We start from the raw sequence: 22,147 nt of genomic DNA on the forward strand, positions 1-22,147 counted from the left end.
GAATAACCCAGATAGAAGTGCTAAATGGCATAGTCATGGCTTGCCTCGGTATTTAGAAAATACTGGCCACCTGCTTGGTAGATATCTGCTTATCCATTGCAGTAAGGTTGAAATTGCATAAATAAAGAATATACCTCATAATAACCAATTTGTTCAAAAACTTGGAAAAATCCTCACCATGAATAATATTATATACTACCTTTTTTTAACCTACAGACTACCATAAAAAATGAGCATGAGTAGGTTTTATTGTCTAGATTTATTTTACTATAGAATGTGTTTGACATGATCTGAGCTTGTGCACCAAAGATGCAAGACAGGGTGGGAACTAGGGTAGCGAGTTACTTATTTCATACTCCAGATCTGAGACAGCGCCAAATAACTCAGTGATCAAGGTATATCACATTTTAAAGTAATATTCTTTCAATAAAAACGAAGGCCAAAAATATCAAAAATTTAAATAAAGATCAGAGGAGATCTATATTCTGGCATGTTGGTTCATTGTTACCTTTTGACCACAGGGTGAAGAAAGGTAGGGAAGAAGGGAGTCTTGCTGTTTTCTTCTTTGGTTTAAGGGCAAAATGGGTGGCTCAGTGGGTTAAGCCGCTGCCTTCGGCTCGGGTCGTGATCTCGGGGTCCTGGGATCGAGTCCCGCATCGGGCTCTCTGCTCAGCGGGGAGCCTGCTCCCTCCTCTCTCTCCGCCTGCCTCTCTCTCTGCTTGTGATCTCTCTCTGTCAAATAAATAAATAAAATCTTTAAAAATAAATAAAAAATAAAAAATAAAAAATAAAATAAATTAAAATTTAATATCTCCAGGGGTTCCTAGATGGCTCAGTCATTCAAGCTTCCTACTTTTGGTTTCAGCTTAGGTCATGATCTCAGAGCATAACATCAAGCCCCCAGCCCCCCACCCTGTTGGCCTCTGCACTGTGTGTGGAGCCTGTTTAAGATTCTCTCTCTTGGGGTGCCTGGGTGGCTCAGCTGATTGGGCATCTGCCTTTGGCTCATGTCATGATCTTAGGTCCTGGGATCAAACTCCCTGCTCAGTTGGGAGTCTGTTTCTCCCTCTCACTCTCCCTCTGGCCTCTCTCTGTCTCTCTCAAATAAACAAATTATTTTTTTTTTTAAATTCTCTCTCTCCCTCTCCCTCTGGCCCCCCCAATTCTGTTTCTCAAAAACAAACCAAAAAAGCAAAAACAGAAAAACGAAAGAAAACCACAAAAACAACAACAAAACACAAAATACCTCCAGCTCAAAGCATCATTAGATTAGCAATATTTTAGGTAATCTGATAACTTAAATGAATGAAACCATTATTTCCTATCATCTATACTTATTGTATGTAACTTGTTTTCTTACCTATGAATCTATTTGAAGTATTACACCACTTGGAAATCTGAATGGAAGTTTACAAAGGAATACAGTTGATATTTGAACAACACAAGTTTGAACCGCATGGGCCCACTAACATGCAGATTTTTCTCAACAAATACAGTATAGTACTGTAAATGTATTGTCTCTTCCTTAAGACTTTCTCATTATCATTTTCTTTTCTCCAGTTCACTTTATTATAAGAATGCAGTATGTAATACACATAACATTAAAAATATGTGTCAATTGACTGTGTTACAAATAAGGCTTCTAGTCAACTGTGGGTTATTCTCACATACACTTTTGACATGCCCAGAGTATATGCAGATTTTCAACAGCCCAGCAGGTGTGCACCCCCAGCCCCCACATTATTCAAGGGTCAACTATAATCCATAATTTGAATTTGCTATGTTTGTGGCATATTTCCATCATTCAGGCTTACCTTGTTTACTTCCAATTCTGTTACGTTAGTACTCTCAGCTACCTAGGAGATTTTCTTTTTGTGTTTTAGAATGGGGAAATTTTCATAAAAGGCTAAAAAAGGAACAGGTCATTGTATGGTTATTTCCTATCCAATTTCTGCACAACACAGGAATAACTCATTTCATTTGCTTGACACACTTGATTTCATTCTATATAATTCTGTATAGAACCATCACCAACATTTCTTTGCCTCCCTATGTAGTAAAACTCCTTGGGTTGTCTATACTTGATACTATTGCCTGACATTTCTCTTCTCATTCCCTCTCAAACTCTTTATTATCAAATACCTCAAATTTACAGAAAGTTTTCAAGGATAGAACATTTATATACCCTTTACCCAGAGGAACCAATTATTATTTGGCCCTGTTTGTCTTTGCTATCTATATTTTTTTGTAACCTCTTGGGAATTCATTGTATACATCATGCCCATTTATCCCTAAATATCTCAGCATGTATTTACCTTTTTTTTTAATTTATTTTTAAATTATCTATTTATTTACTTATTTTTTTTTTTAGAGAGAGAGAGAGAGAAGGGTGGGGAGGGGCAGAAGGAGAGAGAGAATCCCAAGTAAGCTCCACGCCCAGCTCAGAGCCCAACTCGGGTCTCGATGTCAGGACCCTGAGATGATGACCTGAGCTGAAACCAAGAGGCCACCGCTTAACTGACTGAGCCACGCAGGCATGTCCCAGCATGTATTTTCTAAGAACAGGAGCCTTCTTTTGCAAACCACAGTTCCATCAGCACGTTCAAGAAATGTATAGACAGAATTTGAGTATCTCATATATTATGTCCATATCCAAATTTCACAAATTATCCTAAATAAGCCATTTTTGGAAATTTTCTCCTGATCCAGGATCCCATTCAGAGTCACGTGAATGCATTTAGAGCACTCTATCTGGTATCCATTATTCTGAAATTGTACCAGAGACTATCTTTGTCTTTCAGAACATTGACATTTTTTAAGAATGCAGGTTAATTATTTTGTAGAAGATCTTTCAGCATAGGTTCTCATGATGTTCCCTCTTCCTGGGGATCGGAGCAAGAACACAACACGGACCATGTTGCACCCTCAGTGTTATTACACCAGAAGCCTGTAATGGCAACTTCTCCCATTACTGGGGAGGTGAACTTTGGTTACTTAGTGAAGATGCTGCCCCCTCTACATTTGTCCACTAAAAAACTACACAGTTCTTCCTTTCCAGTTAGAAACTCTGTGGGGAGATACTTTGATATTACAAATTATCCTGTTGCTTTTTAAACTTTCACTGAGTAGTTTCAGCATCCATCAATGATTTGGGCCCGAAGCAGTTATCACCATAAAAGTTGCAAAAGGGCGCCTGGGGGGCTCAGTCAGTTGAGCATCTGACTCTTGATTTCAGCTCAGGTCATGATCTCAGGGTTATGATACTGAGTCCCATGTCAGGCTATGTGCAGGGCACGGAGCCTGCATAGGATTCTCTCTCTTCCTCTCCTTCTGCCCTCTCCACCCCTCTCTCTCTCTTAAAAAAAAAAAAAAAAGGGTGTAAAAAGTAATTTTCTAACTCTGTTAGTTCCTCTGCATTATGGGTAGACTCTCTGCAAGTGAGAGCTTCCCCTTCTTATTTATTTACTTGCTTACTTACCATCAGTGTGGACTAATGGATTTTTCTTTCAGTCCATGGTTTATAATCAGCTCTTCCATTATTCATGTTGATGCTCAAAGTTTCCCATATTTGCACAGAGGGACCCCTTGCAAGTCATCTCCTTTGTCATTTTGTACTGTTCCCATCATTTCTCGAGCTCTCCCCTACCTTCCAGAAGGCCAAGAGGTTGCATTTCTTCTTGTACTTTGCCTGCCCCAGTCCTAGACTTGGCCATTTCACTGAGGTGGTCTGGTTTCTTTTAGTGAGAAATTGTGTTTTAAAACAAAATCTGGGTGCTCGATGTGTGACTGAGGTGTTGTTGCTTCTAGCACAGAATAAAATGTGCTCTATTAAGTGCATAGTTCAGTGAATTTTGATAAATTCTTATTCCTGTGGTCAATTTTCAGTCTTTGTTGTTTTGATCTATTAACAGTATTCAATGCTGAGGATCTCACCTTCCTCCTTGCAATATTGTCTTCACTATGCTTCTGGGAAATGCTGGGTTTTCCCTATCCCCACTGGATACTCCTCAGTCTCCTTTGGTTTTCTCTGCTCTTCTCTATACCATTTCAAAGTTTAAATACTGCAGAACTCAGACTCTGATGCTTCCCTCATCTGTATATACCCTTACTCCCTAGGTAATCCCATCTGACAACTCCCAGATTTGTAACTCTAGCCCAGTCTTCTCCCGGGTTTTATATCCACTTATTTTTATCTGACATCTCTGCCTGAACTTCCAATGGACATCAAAATCCAACATGTGCAAAACCGAAATCCATCCCATACCTGGCCCACCTGCGGCTTTCCCATCTCAGGTGATGATGGCAGCTGCATTCTCCTTGTTATTTAGGGCAAAAACTTGGAGGTCCCCAAAGTATGGGATCTCCAGATCCCTGACTCCACTTCTGGTCCCTCCACTCGTCCCACCACAGTCTGAGCAGTTATAATTTCTTGCCTGGATTATTTCAAGGGCCTCATAGCAGGTCTCACTACATCAAAGCTTTCTTTTCTAATCTGCTCGCCACACAGGATGACCCTTTTTAAATGTGTGATCATATCACTCTTCTCTCAAAATTTTGCAGTGGCAGGATGATGCCTGGGTGGCTCAGCCAGTTAAGCATCCGACTTAGATTCAGGTCATGATCTCAGGGTCCTGGGATCGAGCCCTGCATTGCGGGGGAGAGGGGAGTCCCTGCTCAGCAGGAAGTCTGCTTGTCCCTCTCCCTGTGCCCCTCCCCCCTCCCCCCACTCATGCTCTCTCTCTCTCTCTCTCTCTGTCCCACTCTCAAAAAAATAAATAAAATCTTAAACAAACAAACAAACAAACCCTTGCATTGGCTCCTCATTTCATTCAAAGTAGAGCTCAAACTGTTAGAATGAGCTACAAGACCCTTTTAATTCTCATGCCCGCCTTTGCTCTGAGACCTCACCTCTCACTCCTCCCCCTTCCTCTCCTTCTTATCCACGTGGAATTCCTGCCACTCCTCCCACATGCTAGCATGCCAGGAGGCTCACTCTAGGGACATTCAAGCTGGTCCCTCTGTGAGGAAGGTATTTCTCCAGATCACTGTTTGGCTAACTTCCTCATCTCCTTCATTTGATTAGACTGTACCCTCTACAAAGGCCCACCCTAACTATCCAAACAGAGAAGGCCTGGTCCCTCACTTTCAGCTTTTCTGGCTACTCCCCATTGTTCTTCCCACCTTCTAATACAATTTTTATAAATTACTTATTTTTTCGTTTATTGGTTATCACATGTCTTTTTGTGCTGGAAAGTAAACTTCATGAGTACAGGCATCTTCGTTTTGCTCATCGGAGGATCTAGAACCAAAGGATCTCACTGGGCCTCTATGTTTTAAATAAATGGATGAACGACTTTGTCCTGTACTTTGACTTGATAAATTGGTAGTAATGAGTAAGAACTCACTAGTAGAATGGGTCCACATATACCATTTTTAATTTGGCCATGTGCTTAACACCCAGGTTCCGGTTACACTGCTCTTTCTGGGTGTGTATTTGCCTCTTTCCACACAGGAAATCTAGATCCATTTTAAAAATAGAAAGCATTTCGGTCAGGTGGGATTTCCAGAGAACAGTGGGTTTTGCCTGCCCTGAATTAAGCCTTTGCATGCATAATACAGCCCAAGTAACAAACTGATCATCATCAGTCACTGCCATCAGGGAGGGCCACATTGCCCACTCTTTACTCTGCTTCTCTATCCGCTGTGATTCTGAATTCCCTAGAGGAGAAGGGGAGACAGAAGGCAGCATGAAAGAATCCAGAATTTCTTTATATACGGACTCTACATTTTCCTAGTAGACCGTTCAATTGACTCCAGATTCGAAATGGGCAGCACACGTCACTTAAGTGGCCCTGGAGTGATTCATAGAATTTTAGCTGAGATAAAACATACCTTGACAGCCTTTCAAGTAATGTGCCTGGGTTATTTCTAGACAATCACCATGATGTCAACAGTCAAGTTTTAAAAGGCACATGTGACATGAGTATTAAAATATCTCTACTGACAGGATCAAAACTTTCCTGGCTGCTAGTAAAAAAGAATATACTCCATTAGAAAGTAGACACCCTCTCTGCTTCTTGTCCAGAAAATCTAGGTCACCTCTCTTGATTCCCATGCCACTGGTGTTCCTGGGACATTAGGAAACATTTTCCTCATGTATAAGCTAGTGTATTCTCAGCCCTTTTAATTTAGAGAGTGTAGGATGAGAACCTTGTTTAAATTATGGAGGCTTGGTTTTAATATCATAGAAAAAAAGCATAACTGTTCCTTTCAAATGCATGCAGAAGTATGCAGATTTTACTTACTTAGCAAATCAGTGCCATTAATAAGAAAATGAAGATTTTAATTTATATATTTCATGTCTTCTAAAATCACATTCAGAAATATCTTGACATTTTAATGAAGGTAATACATAAGAAAGGTCATTTTTGTTCTAAGACGACTTCAAATGCAGAGTTAAATAGGCTATATCTAAGAAAGCACTGAGAGCATATTTTAAGTTTATCTCCTTTATAATACATTGGAATTTTACATCGGGCTCCCTGCTCAAGGGGGAGTCTGCTTCTTCCTCTCCCTCTGCCCGCTGCTCCCCCTGCTTGTGCTCTCTCTCTGTCAAATAAATAAATAAAATCTTAAATATAATACATTGTATGGCATCGAGCCCCACATCAGGCTCTCCACTCAACATGGAGCCTACTTCTCCCCCCTCCTCTCTGCCTGCCTCTCTGCCTACTTGTGATCTCTGTCTGCCAAATAAATAAATAAAACCTTTAAAATATATATATAATACATTGTATTTTTACATAGCGGAGAAAATAGGGCTTTTAAAATACATAACTTCTGTATTTGATTCTTTCCACAGATACAACACACTCAGGGGAAATTGGCACTAAAAAAAAGGTGAAAAGACTGTTAAGCTTTCAAAGATACTTCCATGCATCGAGGCTGCTTCGTGGAATTATACCACAAGCCCCTCTCCACCTGCTGGATGAAGACTACCTTGGACAAGCAAGGGTGAGTTAGTTTCCCCTCTGTCACCTCCCAGGAGGTCAGGGGCTAAGAGCATGTACCTCAGCTGATAGTACCAGAAGTCAACTTCTACCACTGAGACGCTCTGTGACTCTGGCTAGTTAATCAATACATCTGGACTTTTTCCTCAAATATGATATGAAGTTAATAGAAATACCCACTCATAGGGGTGATATAGAGATTACAGAAGGTAAAGCATTGCTTATGTGTTTCAGATATTCATGCCTAGCACATGCTAGCTACTTTCGTTTCTACAAATGGGTGAAACATATTTGCACAACACTAAGTAAAGTAAAATTTTGGACTGATCAGTTACCAATGAGAGAAGAACTCAATCTTTAAGCCCAATGAATTGTCTCATTGTAATAGCTATGTTGAAAGTAACCCAATAATGACCAACTCTTAATTCCACTTCCGTCTACTGATACGGTATGTCATCCTTTATACATTTTTTATTTTATTTAAATAATTTTCACAAATTTTATGATTATTTTTGCAATTCATTGGTCAAAGGTTGAAATTAAAATGTGACAATCTAAAAAAAAAAAAAAGTTCTCAAGTTATCTCTAGCCCAAACTGTCAAAGGAGTTTAAATTTCAGGATAAACGGCCACAGTTTAAACAGAAATCAGAAGTAGTGTCCTAGAGTTTACATGGCTATGTAATATTATGCTAGCTATATACTATTAAGAAATATATACTATTACTGTATAGTATTAGTATCTAAGCAATAAGTAATATCAGAAGAACTACTACTTCAGGTCTAAAAAAGGAAAAAAAATCACTCCTAACAACCCAAGGCCTGAGAGTGAGTGAATGTTGTTTGTTTGTTTATTCGTTTGGTTGGTTGGCTGGTTGGTTGGAGAAAGAAGAGCAAAACTAAGTGAGCTCCCAGTGCAGGGGCATCAGCAGCAGAGCACTCTTGTGGGGCTCTCCCTCCAAGGTTCACCCCTCAAGAGAGACGACATTGAGACATAAAAAGGACTGTGTGCCACAAGTCAGGATATCAGGGATCAAGTTCTGATTCTGCTTTAGTATTTGACCTGGATAAAATGTTCACACACACTAGATCTCACAGGTCACCTATTAGTCCTTCATTTCTCTGGTAATGATGGAAGGTCTTTGTGTGCTATGACAAGGCTCTTAGACTTACTTGAAGATGCAGGGAAGACATTTAGGGGCAGGAAGAGGGGAGTGATCTGGTCCTTACTGGAAGCAGTGGCTTTGAGAGGAGGGGAAGGCCAGTTGCGGAAGCCACAGTGAGGATAGAATCTGTAACTATAGCTTTGCATGGGGGATTTAAACAAGAAAAACAGGATAATAAGCCTACATTGGAGAGTAGGTCTTTAAATTACCCAACATTTTCCATGGCCCACTTCACTTTCCTATCTGTTAGAGTGGTTCATTTCACATTTAGTCCATATTGAGCAGAGTAATGTGCTCAGCAATCATTTTGACTTCATTTTTTAGAAGTTTGCTATAAACATTCTCCTTAAGTATATAGTCATTTGCAATGTAGAGGCTTTACTGAACTACAATTTTAACAGATGTCAAATTTTATGTGTGCTTATTGTGTACAAACATCATTCTAAGCACTCCACATATGTTGCCTTATTTAACCATCACAAAAATCCTGAGGTAGATTATATTATCAGCTATATTTTTCAAATAGGAAACTGGGGTATGGAGAGGTTAAGGAACTTGCCCAAGCCCCCACAGCCAGTGAGGGATGTGGCTGACACCAAACCAGAAGTCTGATTCTTTTCAGGCTCTTGTTAGTAGAGCAAGATTTGTTTTACCACAAGCCAGATAGCAATGTGCTACTATTTCCAACTTTTTAATTGTTTCACTCACTGTCTCAAAGTAAATGTTTGAGTCTCCAGTATGATTCATTTGACTGCTGTTTTTCGTTTGCCTTTTCAGCATATGCTCTCCAAAGTGGGAATGTGGGATTTTGACATTTTCTTATTTGATCGCTTGACAAATGGTAAGTCACCCCAAAGAATCCTATTTCCAAACACTGTTATTCGTTTTCCCTTCTTTTTCCACTTTCATAAGTCTACAGCCACTCCGGAAGGGCCAGGCCAAGGGAAAATTAATTCAGATGAAAAGTAAGGACTATATTTGGCCTTAGAACCTTAAGACCATTTTCCTTCTGGCCTTGATGATCCCAAAGGAATTTGGAAACCACACATTAGATTCTTTCCTCACAGACTACTTTGGCCACATCGAAATGGAAGCTTTTCATTGTTAGTGAAAACTAGAAACACTAAAGCTCATATGACCAGGCCTGACCCCTATAGGGCAGGTGTCTGTGCACTTTCCTTGAGGGAGCTGAAGCTCGCCCAATGCAGGTCTTGATCAGATATGCTCGGAATTACTGAAGGAAAACACTGGCTGATTACGCAGTGTAAAAGTTTTGGATGTAGCTGAAGGGGAAAGTAGACATTGCCACTGGTTTCACATTTAGAATCTTGGTGCCTATAAAGACTTTCTTAAAGAAAGCAATACAATTTGGTTATATATTCGTCTGCCCATTAAACAAATACTGATAGGCTTAGGGAGCCAATGAAAGACGTCATATGTGATGCTGACCTTCACATATCCCACCGCATCATTACAGTTGGTTTTCTCACCATTCGGTTACTTGACAAATAACATACAGGTGAGAGAAACAGCCTAAGAGTGTGAAGCAGAGCTTTACACTGTGGAAAGCTAACTAGACCATATAGCTACAGAGCCCACAATCTTATATTTCACTTTGCTCAAATCAACTGAGAAATGAGTACCAGCAGATGAAAATAACTGTGAATAAAAGCATTGGTTCAAAAGAGGATAATCATGACTCTCATAGGGATATGAAATGAGCACATGTCAAAGATTTAACTCAATTAATTAGCCATCCAGTAAGATGCCATCAAGAAAGAAAGAACGAACGAAAGAAAGAACGAACGAAAGAAATCCTGCCATTTTCAATGACATGAATGGAACTAGAGAGCATTATCCTAAGCAAAATAAGTCAAACCGAGAAAGACAATTATCATATGATCTCTCTGATATGAGGAATTGAGAGGCAGGGTGGGGGGCCATTGCAGGGGGTGGGGAATGAAACAAGATGGGATCGGGGAGGGAGACAAACCATAAGAGACTCTTAATCTGAGGAAACAAACTGAGGGTTGCTGGGGTGGTGGGTGGGAGGGATAGGGTGGCTGGATGATGGACATTGGGGAGGTTATGTGCTATGGTGAGTGTTGTGAACTGTGTAAGACTGATGATTACAGACCTGTACCCCTGAAGCAAATAATACATTATATGTTAATTTAAAAAATGCTAAAACTAGGTGAAGGGAAAATTCAAAGAACAACACACATATAAACAGTAAGAAATGCTTAAATGAATTTATTAATAGCTGTAAAACTGCGAAGAGGAAGTCAACTATATTCTGTTGTCAAATAGTGATTCTGTTTGCATGTTATGGACAAGAATCACTTGCAATGCTATCAGTTATCTACAACTTCGAGAGTCATGAAATAGCTCAAAGACAATGGAATCTGCAGAACTGCAAGATCAGGTGCCCCAGAAGACTGTGCTTAGGCAATACTTAGTTTTCCACTTAAGACTGTGCTTAGGCAATACTTAGTTTTCCACTTAAGACATCCGGTCATCATCTTGGTCCACTGCAAAGTCTTTCATAAATTCTCTAATGCTTTTAAAATACAAAAAATCATTACTTAAATTACTCAAATTATTCAAAATTCAAAATCATTACTCTTTAGTCCATCATATTTTCTAAATCTTTACATATTTTCTAAATACTAAATGTATTGCTTCAATTTCGCATCTCTGCTGGCTTAAGTTCTAAACTATCTCCTCATCAGATCTCATCCTGGGTGACTTTGCCTGGGAACAACAAGCTCGGATTCTTAAGGAACGTGGTGACTTAGATATCTCTGTAGACGTAAGAATCAGATGGAAGCAACTTAAGGCACATTGCAAGTAACCATTAAACTGTGTCTTTAAAAAATACACTCATGTGGGTGGGTGGTGTGTCCCCACAGTAGGCAGACTCTTAATGCTTTCATTGCCTTTGATGTAGAGAAAGGTCTGACCTAGCTTGTTTCATTTGTACAATATGAGGAAACCTAGGACCAAACCATAAGAATAATATCTTTTATGCTGGAAAAAATTCAACTCTAATAGGGAAAAGGAGACCTACCGGAGAACTTTCATTACAGAAACTTTGGATCCTTTTGTCAATCTCGATATTTTAATGGTGATAAAAATGAGTTAAAGCAAGTGACTGTTTTCCTACAGGAAACAGCCTGGTAACACTGCTGTGCCACCTCTTCAACACCCATGGACTCATTCACCATTTCAAGCTAGACATGGTGACCTTGCACAGGTTTTTAGGTAAGTCTTCATTTCCGTATTCCTACCTCCTTTCCCCTGAATGATGGCAGTCCATAGTATTCTTTAACATAAAGTGGCAACAGTGATAGCTGGAAAATGAAGATATCAAGTTAATCTTAAATTATCTCATCTTAATTTTAAAATATGGTTTACCCCTTTTAATCAGTGAAAAAAATATTTACTCAATTAGCTATGTTTACAATAGAGAAAAAAATGATATAAAGAAAACCATGTGACCGTTAAAGAAATTACAGATCAGCTTACATATCAGCAAAACCCCAAATAATTCCAATCTGGACATGAGCTGTTAAAATTCTTCAATAGGCTTTTTTTTTTTTTTTTTAATATAAGAAGAACTACTGTTTACGTAGAGCTCGCGACCTACAAGATGCCCTCAATGTGTTATTTCTAACCGTTTCACCAGCTCTGCAAGTTGGGTGTTGTCAACGCCATTTGGCACACAGTTAAGGAAAAGTAGAAAGAGGTTTCATAACTTGCTTGAGGTCAACAACTTGTAATTGGCAAAGCCTCTGTCCAAGCCCAGGTCTGTCTGACTTGAAAGTCCGCCATGTTTCCGCTCCATTCCGCCCCATCACTCTCTATCAAAAACAGCCCAAGTTCTTACCGGACTTAATGCACATGTTTATTTATCTGCCAAATTATCCAGGGCACATTTTTAATCACCATATAACTTCCTACTGCCATTTAGCATGTTTCTGGCTTCTTCAATGTGCCCTATGGCTGTGCTTTGAATTTTGAAGCTGACTTGATGCCTTGTTGCCTCCAGAGTAAAATAACAGTGACATGATAGCAACAGAAGGAAGGACAACCAGGCCTATACAGTGCTTACATGTGCTGGGACTAAGGACTTGCATATCTTAACAACATTTCATCCTTACAGCAGCCGTTTGAAATTGGAGCTATTGTTATCCCCATTTTATAGAGAAGAAAACTGAGGAAACATATGGTTAAGTAATTGGCCCAACCACAAACAATAAGGGAGAGGGCCAGAGTTGAAATCTAATTGTTTTTAGAAACCCGTAAAATAATACGTGGCACGAAAGAAACTTTTGAAACCAGCTATGACATGGTTCAGTTCCAGAAACACAAACAACCTCAGGCTAATTGAATTTAGATTTCTCGAGCAAAGTAATGGCCACAAATGGCCCAAATAATTTTTATTTGTCTAAAGGACAACACAGATACTTTGGCCCGCAGAGTAGTGTAAAGAATGAAAAGATTTGATGGCAGAAATAACACCCGAATTCAGGGCTAAACTTATAAAACGGGCTGAGACAATATGGCCACACTTGCAAATCTGGACATTCTATGCACACTGAACATACTGCACCCCAACCCATGGCTATGAGCTAAGGCAGGCTACCGGCTTCTGTAATTTGCAAAACAAAATCGCCTCACTTATGCCTCTACTTGGTTCCAAGAGCACTCTGGTCCTTACACTGGAAAGGCGTGAGAAATGCTAGCTTGATCTGAATAAGATAGAAATAAAACCAAGGAGTTCACCATTGGATCAACACAGTACTTTGACTTTCTGCCTGAAGAAGCCTCAGATTTGCTTTGGTCAGTCTTTGGTATTCAACTGCTAAGCCAACCTTTGAATATCAGGGGCCCGATGCTACCTGGGCTCTTTAAAGGGAAACCTCTTTTATGGCACATATTATTCATAAATGGCAGCAAACTTAAATAATTAAGCTATGGTGTGAAATAAAGTTGTCCTTTTCCTACGTATTTATTTTTCCTATGAATGAAAGCCTTGATGTGCACCAGAAAGGGGTGATTGATGAAGGTGGTGAGGAATCCCAGGGGCCTCGCAAATCCTTTTAGCCTTTCTCCTGTCTGCCCTCCCCCCCCCCTCCTCTTCACTAAAAACAGCCCAGTAGAACTGCCAAGCTTGCAAACCACGTTTATTTTTAAAGGATCCCCAGGCTGCACATTTTGAGACGCTGATATTTTTAAGCAAAAGGGATCCTCGATAGGTCTGAGCTTAGTCTGCCCTTCCTGTTTTGGTTTTAGCTGATGGAGTTATCTGTTTGCCTCCTAGTCATGGTTCAAGAAGATTACCACAGCCAAAACCCGTATCACAACGCTGTTCACGCAGCTGATGTCACCCAGGCCATGCACTGCTACCTGAAAGAGCCAAAGGTAAAAGAAGACCCGGGTGCCTCCTCAGCCATCTGGAGATGTCAAGTAAACTGCCTGCTAAGTCCCAAATCACACAACATATCAAAATAACTGTATGGGTCATTCACTCTAAGAATACAAATTATGTCTATGAAAGTTCCAGGATCCACTTTGGAAGTTATATAATACACATGAAAGAGGGTGGACATTTCCTTAGGGTTTTTTCCCCCATAATTTCTATACTTTTCAAGATTGCACTGAGGACAAAAACAACCCTTTCTATGACAATCTACATCTTAGATATCTTCAAAGCCCTCAAGAAATTAATTGTTTTGTCTTGGACCTCTGCCACAAATGGTGCCAGTGGTGAAATGCTCTGGAAAAAGTCTCCCACTGCATGGGTTTTGACTGAAAAATAGAATCAAAACTCTTCAAGACTGAAGCTCTATTTCCTACTAAGCCAACGGGGCATCCTGATGCAAACCCAAGAAAACTTGTCAACTCCAAAGATCCCAGAGCAAGTGTGTTCTGAAGCAATAAAGCAATCCAAAGCTAAAAACGTAATAATAATAATAATCACGACCTGAAACCTCAGCATTTCTCGACCATATATAACTAAATTAGCTTAACATACAGGATGTGTTTTCTTAAGGTTTTTCGAAAATGATATCCTAGTCCAAGTCTCTCTGTTTAGTTTGACCAGTTTTAATACCAATCACTAGACATACAGATGCCAAACAGGCATTCCCAAGAGAAAACTGGGTAGATGCCTCATCCTTGTAAAATATCCCATTAAAGGTTGTGTTTTTTCATCTGTAAGTTGTCTGAAAGCTCTAATATATCACACAGTAGTATACTTAAATTTAGCACTGGATTCTCATTCTCCTGCTTGTTTTCGTAGCTACCAAAAAAATAACAGATTCTTACACATTCCCCCACAATTTATTACACATTGAAGAAATATGCAAATTTTGTAATTCAGCCCACTCTTGATTCTGTATGTACAGTGGCAATGATAGAGTGGATGGTTGAAATACACAAATGGTTTTTTTTAATGTGTCCATTTCTTTGGCTTTAAAATTTTCCTTCATTCATTGCTTTCTCTCGGAGCAAGCCTAACTTCAGGCCCTGCCTTCTCCCTGCTCAGCAGAGAACAGTCTTGACAACAGGCAACACCACTCACTACACCAAGAAAAGAAACAAGGGCAGCAGTTCAGAGAGGAGGGTGGTTGAGTGAACGATCCAGAAAAATTTGACTTGCCTAATTACTTCCCACACTGTCTTTTCCCCCCCTGCAATTCCATGTGGTATCACCTCACTGACGGTTGCTTCAGGAGGGTAGAAGTTAGGATGGAAAGCCTGAAAAATACTGTCACAATTCAGACAGTTTGAGTCAGCCAAAACAAACGCTAACCTATGTGGGAAAACACCAATCAATCTCCCAATGTGATTTTTTTAACAGCTCGCCGGCTTCCTCACACCTCTGGACATCATGCTTGGACTGCTTGCTGCAGCAGCCCACGATGTTGACCATCCAGGAGTGAACCAGCCATTTTTGATCAAAACTAACCACCATCTCGCCAACCTATACCAGGTAAGGGAGCTCAGTGTTGAGTCACAGTTCAGCCAACAGCCTTCGGCCCAGTGCTGGAGCCTGAGTCTCACCTTTGGAGATAGCCTTCCTTCGGGATCAGCCTCAATGACGACCACAGCCAAAGATCATGGATTTGAATAGGTCCAGGATATTTTCCAAAGAAGATTAAATTTGTTTACACAGGTACCCGAGGAAATCCATTCTCTCCGAAGCAGATTGGAAATTATGCAAAGGAAAACAGGATCTCTGAGCCTACCCTCTCAGGATCTGAGAATATGTGTCTCTCTGGACACCATTGCATATATAATGGCCAGTTGAAGCCAGTCCTTGTAGGACTTCTATAAATGATAATTCCCAGGTGCAATCCTAATTTAAACTATGTCTCTAAGACTATTTCTGAACTTGACCGGCCTCCAGGTCAGAGGTATGTTATCAAAGATAATAGGCATACTTTGTTATTCTAAGGTAGCTCAGCAGCATGAGTAGGTTGGCCTAGAGACCTTTTATCTCTGATGTTATTTAAGGTAGTAAAACTTGTATCGGAGATGAATAAATCCCAGAATTTTCAGGGTGGTCCTTTGGTTGTCATTCACAAAATCATTGTGTATAAGGTAGCCATTGATCTCAATTTTAGTAGATCTTTTGAAAAACACGATGCTAAAAAATTCCTGACAGATCTCCATAAAACACCTGCATTATACAAGATGTTACAGCTTGAGGATGCATATATTTCCAATAAAGCATGATCGGAACATGAGAAAAGCATTTCCCCATCCGTTGATTAGCTTTTAGAGTAGGTGAGAACTGACATTTCCGTGTTTATGGATCCACCGGTATGTATCCAGAGCTGGGCTCTTTTGAGTGGCCAGCCAGCACCCGGAGCTAGGACAGATGTGGCCGCATTGAGGGGACAAGATGACAGAACTAAGAAAGCCTTTGATGATGAGCTACAAACTAAACAAAGAAAAATAAAACCTGAAGCTAAACTTTCTAAAAGCGTATCAGAAGCTAAATTTATTGCTAGAAAAGAACACAGACATGAACAACTGGACTGAAAACCCCCAGATAGATTTTCTATTCCTGTCAATGCTGATTTTTTTTCAAATGTCTTTTATTAGACAAAGGAAATCTATCAACAAAATTTGCTATTTGGTCCCTTCCCATATAAAGTAAATGCTTACATAATTCTAATTTCTTGTCATCAAAGAAATTATGTCAATGAAGTTTAGGAAAAGTATCTGCTGTCACTGACTGATTAGTACATAAAATGAGGGTCATAAAACTGCACTTCGGCATGTAGTATGTACAAAACATGAGATGGATTCATATCTAGACAGGAAGTTAAAAAGAAATATGTCAGATGTTAAAAATAAGAAAGTCGTAGAATTGCATAAGAATTAAGTACTCATTGCGAATTAACAAAAATTGATTCTCCAAATAAAAATACTGTCTTGCTCAGATACTAAAATTGTTCTCAAAAAAATGGATTCCTTACTCAAACATTTGAAGTCCAGGAAATTTTTAATAGTTTTTATTTTAATCTCTTTGTTAAAAATAAACGTTCCAATATTGGGGTGCCTGGGTGGCTCAGCTACTTGAGGCTTTGACTCTTGGTTTTGACTCAGGTCATGATCTCAGAGTCATGAGATTGAGCCCCACATAGGGCTCTGTGCTCAGCACAAGTCTGCCTGAGATTCTTTTTCCACTCCTCTTCCCCTCCCCCTGCTTGTGCATGCATACTCTATCTCTTTCTCTCTGAAACAAATAAATAAAATCTTTTTTAAAAAATTAAAAATAAGCATCCCAATACAACCAAATTCTGCAGTGTTTTCAATACAACATACAGTCTTGCATATTTTTAATCAACCACGATTTATTGCATATATCATATAATATACTAAGATCTAGGAGTACAAAGATGGATCAAGTATAATCTCTGCCCTCAAACATTTGTTGAAACTTAGATGCTCAAAATGTTCAAAATCTAAGATTTAATCTCAGTTTGAAAAAGCTTTGGGGAGTTAGCTAAAGATACACATATAGGTATTATTTTTTTAAATCTTTAAAGAGTAAGGACCTGTTCTGTTTTTGTATTCAAAATTGTTATTATAATAAAATGAGCTATTATATTTTCTAGCAGTGACTTTATCCATCTGGACTATCTGGCCAGATCCTTGAAAGGAAAGACAAGGATCCTTTTGATAATAACTAGAAAGAGTTGGGATATGGGACTTGAAAATCACATGCAGGATAAATCTTCACCAGTCTCCTTCTCATTTGGTCTTAGGATCTCTTGGAAGCTAGGTAGAGGCCCTTATCTTTAGGTTTTAGAAATAATGTTAAAAAAAAAAAAAAAGGAAAAGTGTGTTGAAGGCAAACAGGATCACACAGTATCATAAAGATATTTCTACTATCTTAGAGCTCACTAGGATAAAAGCTGATATTTTTATCAGCCAAATTGGGACATAACATATTAAAAGTAAAAATTGTCAAGAGGACCTGAAAATATTATGAGATTTCAGTTCTGTCCAAAAAAATTTCTTTTTTTAAAAAAAGATTTTATTTATTTAATTGAGAGACAGAGAGTGAGAGAAAGATCATGAGCAGGAAGGAGTGGTAGAGGGAGAAGCAGCATCCCCGCTGAGCAAGGAGCCTGATGCAGGGCTTGATCCTAGGACCCTAGGATTGTGACCAAAGCTGAAGGCAGATGCTTAACCGACTGAGCAACCCAGGTGACCCTCTCCAAAAAATTTCTCATGCCTTCTGTATTTGGCTATATACCATTATTTATTTCAAAAAAAATAAAGAAAATTCTATGTAAAATATAGTTCAACAAATTATATAATTAACCTTTATGTAATGCTTACTATGACTCAAAAACTGTGCTAAATACTTCTGATGGATTATATGATTTACTCTGCACAACAGTCCAGTTAGGTGGGTATGATTATCGTACCAATTTTCCAGAAAGAGGAAAATTAATACTTAGAAAATTCAAGTGTTTTTCCTGAAAATAAATAGCTAATTAATGGCAAAGCCAGAATAAGTGTTTTGTCTCCAAAGCAGAAGTGACTCAGCACTATACACACGGCCTCTGAAATTCACAGGTATCACCTATTTTCTGTGCGCCGGGCACTAGGAGCCCTCAACCAGGTTTCCTCCTGCAGTGAGGGAGACAAAGGGGTTAGAGCCAAGTGGCAAGCGGAGGGACTCTGTGAAATACTCTTTAGGACATAGCTACAAAGGTGATAGAAAGACAGAAACTGATGCTGAAGATGGCCTGGGGGAGGGGGAAACCTCAGGGAGGAAGAACAGTAAACTGGGCCTTGACGTGTAACGTTCTGAGTAGCAGAATTGAGGGAGGACACTGGAGGCAGCATGAGCTGGTGGACTTCGGGGGTTAAAACCCCCAACTAAAGAATAACTGAAAACAGACTCTCTGTGGCCATTAGCTGAGCATAGGAACAGCCCCTGCTCTCAGATGAGTGTCTTGGGCATATTTTCATTAAGTATATATTTTCTCTTTGTAGAAGCTTCTTCTGTAGATTAGCTACACAGAACATGACCTGAGGCAGAAAATCTCTGCTTTGCACCAAGTTGTTGATGAGGAACTGGCATGACTTCAGGTTTTCAATTTCAAGAAAAAAAGATGATGATACCTAATATATAAACTGAGCCAGACAATTAACAACACATGTTATTTAAAATCTTTGCAAATGTAGACTTTCAGCCTACCAAGAACCTATTGGTTGAGACATGAATGAACTTTCAGGAAACTAAATGCAGATTTTCCGAAGATAGACCTATGCACTTCTTTCTAGGGTAAGGATCCATAATTTACACCATATTTTAAAACAAGTTGACCTTGGTAATTAATAAAAAATATATGTATATACATTATATATATATATTACACTATATATATTATATAATATATACATGGTAATGAATAAAAATATATGTATATACATTATATATGTATATTACACAATATATTGTAATTTTGTGTCTATGTGTGTATACATACACACAAACAAAATTATACACACCCACATAAACACATTTGGTTAATGAGAATCCAGTAGAGAAGATGTGCCAGGAATTATGTGGGCTGAGAATACCCTGTGCGTGACTTTCTGCAATCTAGTTTTTCTATAAATGAGATAAAATGGAAGAGAGCTTCCTCTCCCTCCTTTTGTTGGCTGTGCTCTTTTAGTTCTAATAAATAAGAAGATCATTGCGTAACACCCAGCCTGTGCTTCTGCCCTGAGATAAAGAGAGAGCCAGGGCAGCTGGAGTGAAGGCCAGGTCAGAGGGCTCCCTCCCATTGTCTGATGTCTGGACAAGACTCACTAGCTGAACTGCCAACCCAAGCTCAACATGAAGGTGAAAAAAGCACTTCCACATGGCACCTCTCTCAGCAGAGTGGGGCCATCTAGATGTCCCCAGTGGACTGATAGAGAAAGGAACATGGGAGACATCGAACCAAGCACTTAACTTCTGTCCCTCCACCTGCAATCCCCCACCCGTGTGCCCAGCAGTTGGGCAAAGTAAGCATTAAATCTGATAGGATATTGGTTATCACAACAAGGAATACTGCAAAAAGAATGACTTTCAGTTCCTTTTCAAATGTAATTCCTTTTGATAGGGTCTAACTTATCTAACATCTTAACTAATGACAGAGCAGCCTAATGAATAAACTAATCATTGTTCCTTACAGTGTAATGTAATGTTCCATAATATTAAATTCTATATTCTCTTACAGAAGTTTATAATCATTTTTTCTTAGTCACTTAACATAAGCACTTAGAGCAGGTCAACATTTTTTTTTTAAGATTTTATTTATTTAAGAGAGAGAGAAAGAGAGAGCTTGGATGCGGTGAGGGGCAGAGGGAGAAGCAGACTCCCTTCTGAGCAGGGAGCCTGATGCAGGGATCGATTCCAGGACCTGGGATCATGACCTGAGCCAAAGGCAGATGCTTAACCGACTAAGCCACCCAGGCATCCCCCATCAGCATATTTAACCACTATTTGTTCTACTGACTCTGAACCATAAATAGGAAGTTGACAGAGCCAGGAGAAATGTTCCTGCCACATGGTCCTATGACCCCTCCTCAACAAGCAACTGCAAAGATGATACAGAACCTCATAATTTCTGCAGTACGAATGGTGTTGGAGCCAGTCATGTGAAAATTGCAGGAAGGAGGCTCAAATTGGATTCTCTGTTTCATGAAGTTTCTGCTGCTCACAGTGTGGTAGCTGGTGCGTGGCCTGACCGGAGCCCTCATCTGAGCACGGGCCTGCCCCCATGGATAGCAGTTGGTGTCCAGGTTCCTTGGTCTCAGAGCAGTGCTTTGGGCAGTCGCACATGGAACCAGAGAAAGATGTCTTCCAGCAGCCAGGAAGCGCGAGCTGTGTTACAGCTTCACCAGGGGCCAAGGTCTTGTTTGGGCTCAAGGAGCTTCTGCCCCTCTGAGCCCTCCTGGGCTGAGGAGCTTGCAGAGTTACGGACGGGACCCCCTGGCTTGTCAGGGAAGAGCCCAGCAACTCCATGGTGATGCTTCCCCATTTCATGAGTGATACACCAGACTCAGTTTATCAACATATTTTAATCGAAGAAAGTGTCTGATAAATAGGGGAGAAACGGTTGAAAGCTGCCTTGCATGAGAGCAGTTCTGTTCTGCTGGCTTCTCTCTGACAAATAGACTCTTGATTTAATTTGAAAACCTGTGTTGGTGGTTTATTAAATGCCCAATGTGATGTTATTCAGGAACAAAGGGATTATTTTGTTCTTAGAGCGGATAGTAGTTGATAATTCAACATAAAGGGAAACATAGGCTTTGCCCCAGGGGTTTTAAGAGTTTTATTTTTTCCAAATTAAAACTCTAATAAGTTATGTTGCCACAATGGTGGATAGGTACTCTTTCAATTCTAAGATGAAGATTATCTTTAAAAGTACAAATATAAAGAGTTTGGGACATGGGGACTCACTGTCGTTGGGATAATGCAAAACTGCTGAGCTGATACTTCTTCAGGGTAGACGGACAGGGTACCTAATGTGGGACTCCAAGCAGGACGGGGGATTTCAATGGCTATTAAAGTGCTATCATTTCATCCTATGCTCAGATCTTTCCCTGCATTTAGGATGATTTTCTTCTTTCTTCAATTGAGCTTTTTCTGCTATTGCTCTTTGAACCACTGTGAAAGCCAGATGGGTGTGCAGGAGCAGAGCCATCCCGCTGTTAGTGAGGACACAGATAACTCTGGCCGCTTCCTGTGAAGGACCAGGATATCCCCGCCTGCTCACAGCACCCTCTCCCCCGAAATGCACGGCACCAACATCATCCTGGGGTCCACACAGCCTCACCCGTCTCCAGTCCTCCCTCCACTCTGCTGCCAGCACGAGTTTCCCAAAACTCAAATCTGACCCTACAGGTGACTGCTTAAAACCCCCTTATCCTCAGGATCAAGTCCAAATGTCTTCACACCATTTACAAACCCTGTTATGCTCAAGCCATGCTACATTCCCAGCTTCACTTTCTGCTCTGACTCAATTCGGCCTCCGGGCATCCTCCAATCGGAACTACTTTCAGATTCCCAAACATGTCACTCAGTCTCTTATCCGTTCAACAGATATTCACGGAGAGCTTAATACATCCCAGGTTCTGGGTCCATGGAAGATGATCCAAACAAATAATAATCCCTACCCTCCTTCCTCTCTAACTCACTCATCCTTCTGAGCTCAATTTGGACATATCTTTTTCCTGAAAGCCTCCTTTTTCTTTAAAAGCCCATTTTCCCTGCTCCTCTTTAAGATTTTCCAGCCCTTCATTACTTACCCTATGCCAGTGCTCATGTCTCTAAATTGCCATTGCCCGCTTGGCTGTGCACACCACCACCGGCCCACATTGTCTGCAATCTTCTGGGTACCTACCTCCTTCTGTGTCCTCCCTTGGCACCGAGCACAGTCCTG

The 22,147-nt window shown here is 40.0% G+C and overlaps 1 protein-coding gene across 3 annotated transcripts in view; it reads left to right on the forward strand.

The window, feature by feature from the left end:
- PDE7B (phosphodiesterase 7B) overlaps positions 1-22,147 on the forward strand; it is a 324,787-nt gene that overhangs the window by 278,459 nt on the left and 24,181 nt on the right. For all 3 annotated transcript variants that reach the window (XM_047733036.1, XM_047733037.1, XM_047733038.1), the window contains 5 exons: positions 6,863-7,014; positions 8,952-9,015; positions 11,343-11,438; positions 13,501-13,601; positions 15,043-15,174. In XM_047733036.1, the coding sequence (XP_047588992.1) occupies positions 6,863-7,014; positions 8,952-9,015; positions 11,343-11,438; positions 13,501-13,601; positions 15,043-15,174 (545 nt within the window). The remainder of the gene's footprint in view (positions 1-6,862; positions 7,015-8,951; positions 9,016-11,342; positions 11,439-13,500; positions 13,602-15,042; positions 15,175-22,147) is intronic.

The sequence above is a fragment of the Lutra lutra genome, chromosome 6 (genome assembly GCF_902655055.1).
Source record: "Lutra lutra chromosome 6, mLutLut1.2, whole genome shotgun sequence".
Taxonomy (NCBI): Eukaryota; Metazoa; Chordata; class Mammalia; order Carnivora; family Mustelidae; genus Lutra; species Lutra lutra.